At 37.0% G+C, this 7157-nt stretch overlaps 1 protein-coding gene across 1 annotated transcript; it reads left to right on the forward strand.

Moving 5' to 3' along the window:
• Positions 1 to 564: 564 nt before the first annotated feature.
• On the forward strand, positions 565 to 3169 carry LOC111694969 (netrin-1). The gene has a single exon (XM_023464068.1). It carries the CDS (start codon positions 1024 to 1026, stop codon positions 2917 to 2919), a length of 1896 nt encoding a protein of 631 aa, XP_023319836.1. The 5' UTR covers positions 565 to 1023; the 3' UTR covers positions 2920 to 3169.
• The last annotated feature ends 3988 nt before the right edge of the window (positions 3170 to 7157 follow it).

A 7157-nucleotide genomic window follows, 5' to 3' on the forward strand; every position in this document is an offset into this window, starting at 1 on the left:
GTTTTAGGAACAAAATATGGGTTGCAAAGCATCAACAAGTAGTAAAATTTTTATAGATTTTAATCTGCAATTTGTTAGTATGTTTCATCTCTGTCAGAAATGTGTTTATCCAGGACAAATGAACAAATTGTTTTACGGGTAAACTTCTAAATGTTCAGTTTGTATCTTGAGCTCTAGAACTCTGTGTTCCTCTCTGCTCAGTCAATCTGGAGATATTTGACAATATCTGACTACCCATCTATATATTTGCATATCTGCATTGTTTATTATTATGTATACCATAGTTTTATATTCCCCCCCCCCTTCCTCCACCTACCCAACTTCATGCTCAATCTCTCTCCCCCAACCGTTCCCTGTTGTTTTGAAAGTTAGGGTTGAGTGTTGGATTGAAAAAGTTGAAAATTTTGAATAATATAAATTCCTCCAGCTGTCATCTAATTATCTAGTTGGTCAAGCTACCTTCATCTACTCAATACTCTTCCGGAGAAGAATCCTGGGGAACCCGTCCTACCCCCCCCCCCTCCATCTCAATTGTGGGCGGCGGCGCAGCGGCATTCTCAGATCTGACCGGGATGGAATCAGTACGGGACAGAACTCAGTTGAGAGTAGGCTGTAATCCTTTACCGATTAATCTCAGTGTTTGTGTTTACACCTTGATCCAGGTTGGGAAGGATTCTCTTTAATCATGGAAAGGTTGATCTAGGTTCTCTAGGTGGACCAGGAGACCCTGTCAGGAATGAATGGTACCGCTGCTCCGTGAGTTGGCCGCCATTGTGAGGTGTGATCCCGCAACTAGGGGACGGATCAGTGGTCATTAAGATGGGTATTATTGAGGGGGGTTTCCATACAGGGGGAGTAAAGGGGGTGCACAGAGTCACACCAAACTCCGAGGAGTGGAGACACTAAAGTAGACAGTCCGGCACCTAAACCTCCATTCAGCGCGGAACCCGGAGAACGGATACCCAACCATTCCAAGGGATGCGGATAGTTCTAAATTGATAAACAGAGGAAGAGGACGGAATTATGAGAATTCGAGGACTTTTAGTGATTATGTTCTCCGTCTCAGCAGTCTTTGCTCGGAGAAGGGTGAACAGAGCTTTTCTAAAAATGTTTCAGTCCGAGGCGGCTCAATCCGATCCTTGCCATGATGATGAGACAGACAAACCTAGACAATGTGTTCCAGACTTTGTCAACGCAGCTTACGGAGTTTCTGTCAAGGCAAGTTCAACTTGTGGTTCTCCTCCTTCTAGACATTGTTATTCTTCATCATCTCCTCACTTCCTGGCCGGACAAACCAGGGAGGTTTGTGAGGTGTGTGACGCGGAAAACCTGAGTAAAAACCATCCTGCAGAATTCTTAACAGATTTAAACAATCCCAACAATGTGACGTGTTGGAACAGTCAGATTCTAACTCCGGATACGGATGGAAATGTCACCCTCACCCTGTCTTTGGGTAAAAAGTATGAACTGACCTATATTTCAATGCAGTTCTGCAATCAGAAACCTCATTCACTCGCAATCTACAAATCTATGGATCACGGGAAATCTTGGCAACCCTTTCAGTATTATTCAGGAGATTGTAGAGATGTTTGGGACAGGGATCATAGGGTTTCTATCTCCAGAGCCAATGAACAGGAAGCTTTATGTCTGGACTCACATCTCCAGGACGGAGCAGGAACAAGGGTTGCATTCTCCACCCTTGCAGATAGGCCCAGTGCAGAAGACTTTGAGAACAGCCCTGTTCTCCAGGATTGGGTTACAGCTACAGACATCAAGATTGTATTTCCGAGCGCACACTTCCAACCTAAGGTTGAAAGCAACTCTATCAGCAGTAATCATTCCGAGGAAAGGAATCTAAGTGAGCCTGATTATTCGAGGCAGTATATCAGTGTATCAGATCTCGCTATAGGGGGTCGATGTAAGTGTAACGGACACGCCTCTCAGTGTAAATTTGATAAATACGGTGAGCTGGCCTGCGACTGTCAGCATAACACTGATGGCCGTGAATGTGAGAAATGCAAACCTTTTCATTTTGATCGACCCTGGGGTCGAGCAACATCATCTTCTCCTAACGAGTGTGTTCCCTGCTCCTGCAACCTACACGCTAGAAGGTGTAGGTTCAACATGGAGCTCTATAGACTCTCTGGAGGTATATCAGGAGGAGTCTGTTATAAATGCAGGCATAATACAGCGGGCAGACACTGTCACTACTGCAAGGAAGGATATTTCAGAAACGCTGACAAGCCGATGACACACAAGAAGGCGTGTCGACCATGTAACTGTCATCCCGTGGGATCAAGTGGAAAAATATGTAATCAGACAAATGGACAGTGTCCTTGCAAGGACGGAGTAACAGGTTTAGAATGTAATAGATGTGAGAAGGGTTACCAACAGTCTGGTTCTCCGATAGCTCCTTGTATCAAGGTTCCTAGATCAGGTTTTGCAAACTATGGTAGATCGGGAGGATATACTCCGGCCTCGGAACCTGGATACGCACGTCCCCAGGGAGATGCAAGCGCAGCCTGCGCACACTGTAAACAGGTCAAGCGTAAGGTAAACATGCGAAAATACTGTAAACAGGATTATGTTGTTCTTGTCACACTCATCCGGCAGGTTAACTCCGGGAGTAAATGGTTAAAGTTCCAAGCAACCATTGATTCAGTGTTCCGTAAGTCTGGAGAAGTGAGAGGACTCCAGCAGCAAGGACCTGTTGATGTCTGGGTGAAGAAGGAGGATGTGGAGTGTGGATGTCCTAAACTCCGACAAAGATCAACCTATCTTATCCTTGGACAGGAGGAGTCGAGCAGACGAGCTATTGTTATCAAGAATAAAACTGTGGTTCTCGAGTGGAAGGAAGAATGGAGGAGAAGGATGAAAAGATTTCAGAGAAGGTCGAGAAAAATGTGTCCGGAGAAGTGAGTTTCAACAATCTTTGTGAAAAATTTTTCCATTTTGTCAGGATTAAGTATTATTCAGCTTATTCTCAGTGCCATTGATCAGACCCGGAGCTGGGTTCAGACAATCTCAAGTGCTGGATTCTCTAAACTAAACAAAAACCTAGATTTTTTTGTGAATTTTTATAAAATCTCAGTGTTCATCTTCAGTATATACTATAATATCCTGAGTTTCTCGTCAACCTGTGAGAATAAATATATATGTATTGTATCAGGGTCTGTGTTAGAACACAGGATTTACTCTGTAGTGAGAATCTATACAAGACAGCTTAGTTGGAACAAAACTAGTTTTAGACGTACGAACGGAAATATCCTTTGGACGGACGGAGACAGAATACTCTCCATGTCTTGAAGTTGTAAGATATGGAATTTATCGATTTAAAAGATATTTACTCTCCTTCGGGGGTAGAAAAACAATATATCCCCCCCTTCCCCCCTCCCCAGTCTTTTCATTATTCTTCAATCCCTAATCCTTCTAAACATGTTCAAACTAAGTTTGAAGAGAAAAAGAAATGATCACGTGAACATATCTATAATTGTAAATGTACTTTATATAATAAAATCGTATTTTTAACAGTCTTAAAACAATTTTTATTTTTTCACTCTCTTAAAGAGACTGTGTGTAAGTTTTGACTTTGAATAATATTTGTGAAATTGATAAAAGAGATTTTAAATGACAAAAAGTGGACACCGTTTTGTTTACTTGTTTCAACACTTGCATACAGTCCCTTTAAAGATTTTCTTTTTGAAAGTGTGTTTAGAAAGGAAATATTATGTTGTTCTTGTTTGCCGAATTTGACGAGACCTGGATAAAGATTGTAGTTGGTAGATGGTAGATGGTAGATAGTAGATGGTAGATGAAAGATGGTAGATGGTAGATGCTGGTTTAAATTCTTTATTAACATTTGAAAAATGAAAAAATAAGATTCTAGTTACTTCATCCTTATTTCTGAAATTTTCGTTGGATTGAAGATTGTTGCAGTAATTTCTCAGACCGAATAAAATGAAAAATATTAATTCTATGAAGTTAATTTGATAAATTAACTGTAAGGTTCTCTTGGCACCTAGTTTAGTTGAACACGTGACTGAAGTATTAGAATTAGAAGGAGGAAACAAGTCATTGAGTGGATGAGAATGAAAATTGAAAACTAATGGTGAGATGAACATATCACAAATTCATGACGCTTCTAGTTGGATGGGGGGGGGGGCTTTTCGTTCTTTCTTTCTTACTATTATTTTCTTCTTCCTATTTGTTATTCTTTACTTTTTCAAAGTTCTTCTTTTTCTTCCTAGTTCTTATTCTTCTCTTCTTACTATAGATCTCATTCTCTTCTTCCTAGTTCTTATTTTTCTCTTCTTACTGGTTCTTATTCTTCTCTTCTTCCTAGTTCTTATTCTTCTCTTCTTACTATGGATCTTATTAGTCTCTTCTTTCTATAGTTCTTATTCTTCTCTTCTTGCTATAATTCTTATTCTTCTCTTCCTAGTTTTTATTCTTCTCTTCTTACTATAGATCTTATTCGTCTCTTCTTCCTATAGTTCTTATTCTTCTCTTCTTGCTATAATTCTTATTCTTCTCTTCCTCCTATTTTTTATCCTTCTCTTCTTCATAGTTCTTATTCTTCTCTTCTTCTCTTCTTCCTAATTCTTATTCTTCTCTTACTCCTATTTTTTATCCTTCTCTTCTTCATAGTTCTTATTCTTCTCTTCTTCCTAGTTCTTTTTCTTCTCTTCTTCTCTTCTTCCTAATCCTTATTCTTCTCTTCTTCCTATTTCTTATCCTTCCCTTCTTCCTAGTTCTTATTCTTATCTTCTTCTCTTCTTCCTAGTTCTTATTCTTCTCTTCTTACTATAGTTCTTATTCTTCTCTTCTTACTATAGATCGTATTCTTCTCTTCCTAGTTCTTATTCTTCTCTTCTTCCTATTTCTTATCCTTCTCTTCTTCATAGTTCTTATTCTTCTTCTTCTTCCTAGTTATTATTCTTCTCTTCTTACTATAGTTCTTATTCTTCTCTTCTTACTTTAGATCGTATTCTTCTCTTCCTAGTTCTTATTCTTCTCTTCTTCCTATTTCTTATCCTTCTCTTCTTTATAGTTCTTATTCTTCTCTTCTTCTCTTCTTCTTAATTCTTATTCTTCTCTTCTTCCTATTTTTTATCCTTCTCTTCTTCCTAGTTCTCGTTCTTCTCTTCTTATTTTAAATTCTGATGGAACCCAAAGTTCTCAAATAAGTGTAAACATTAGTCAACATTCCTGGGCCTAACTTATTTTCATTTAAATATTAATGATATTTCTCTAGTTTCTATAAACAAAAACAAAACAAAAACAAAACAAAACTTTGTCACCATTTGTCTTGTCTAAGTTCTTCTGTAGACCTAGATATGCATCAATTTATATATATTTACAGTTATCTCGGTAAAAGAACTGATTACTTGCCTTCCTTAAACTCTAATTTTTGTATAAGGGCTTTGGTATTTCAAAGAAGGAATTCAGCATAGGTTTAATATTCAAAATTTGAAATATCAAAGGTTTACACCATCAGGTTTCAAATAGAAATTAAGAAATTGCGCAAGTTGTATTTTTAACAAATTTCCCAACATTTTTTTTTAAAACAATATAATTAAAATCTGAGTATTCTGTAGCTACTGCAGTGAGAACAATAAACCGGTGGAAAATGAAGACGACATTATAGCAATATTTAAGTGTATTTGATGTTGTTACAAAGCAAAAAGTTTTCCTATGACACTTATTAAATCACTTATTGAGTGAACTATTTCTGTTGACACTGCACAATTACTGTGTCTTATGTTCATTGGGTTTTTGAAAGTCATAACTTGAGTCTAGAAGTCGTCTTCCTATTCCGGAGTTTTCTGGTTCTCACTGTAGATAAACATTTTTATGATTTTATCATGGAACACGAACTGATTGCTCCCGAGACTCCATATATTTACTGGTATGCTGGTATGCGGTATGTGGTCTATCTTGTCATATTAAGACTACAATCTTTATTATTGTCTGGTTTGATTGATCCCAAGCTATATGTATCCGAACTAATAGAGACATGTACATGCATTATGCATCCTGATACATTGGGAGAGTCTTTGATTTTTCATTTGATTTTAGTAAGTTTAAAAGGTCTAAAATTAGAAAAACAAAAAACAAATTAACAGAAAAAACTGAATCAGAATAAAATTAACCTAACAATATATATTTTCTGTTAAAAGGGACTGTCCTTTAATTTCAAGTGACCTTTCATTTCAAAAGGGTTAAACCCGATTCATAACTTTATAACTTACAAGTTTTTAAATATTGAACATTTCCATTCATATTGTTTCTGTAGCAGAAGTGCGCAGTTTCTAGTCAATTTATAGAGACCAATGGTTTCAATAATCAAGTTTCAGAGAGATCTTGATCAGACAAAGCTTTAAAGGGTACATTTGTGATCTGCAGAGAATCTCTTGAACATAAGTCTACAGTCCCTTTATTATTACTGAAAAACAAAAAATGTTTTTCAATAAATATTTTACTTCTAAATCTAGATAAAATGTCGTTTGTATTGTTTTAGGTTCTTTAAACTAAAATGTTTTGTAATGTTTTGGGATGATGAGGATATCATGTGTTTTAAAACAAGATGTTTTGGGATGATGAGGATATCATGTGTTTTAAAACAAGATGTTTTGGGATGATGAGGATATCATGTGTTTTAAAACAAGATGTTTTGTTCCCTCTCCTTTCAAATACAAGAGCGAGAGAGGCGATTTCTTTTTCTCACCCAAATCTTTCAGAATTTCTTACAACTTACCCTTCCGCTCTTAATCATTCCTGCAAAGAAAATGGCCCTTATAAAATTTTATGCTCTCATTTCCGCCAAATTTATGGATAAAACCGAGCCATTGAATTGAATTAATTAGAGTGAGTCTCGGGAAACATATTTCTTCGTAACTTCGTGTTCAACGCCTGGCTTCATAAAGTTTTTTTTTCAAGCATTAAAGGGACTGTCAGCATAATCTTAATTGACCCTTTCACAACAGGTTTTTTTTTCGAAAATCGTGATGAAAATTTCCTTCTTTTACTCTGTTGAATAAAAGGGAAAGTCAGCAGAGAAACCACATTTCGAAATAAGCTGTTTTAAATTATAAGAACAAGGATGTATATCATTCATGTTTGGAAAAAATCACAAACTGTTTTAGTGGAGGGGGGGG

This window comes from Eurytemora carolleeae, unplaced genomic scaffold, assembly GCF_000591075.1.
Source record: "Eurytemora carolleeae unplaced genomic scaffold, Eaff_2.0 scaffold66, whole genome shotgun sequence".
Lineage (NCBI taxonomy): Eukaryota > Metazoa > Arthropoda > Copepoda > Calanoida > Temoridae > Eurytemora > Eurytemora carolleeae.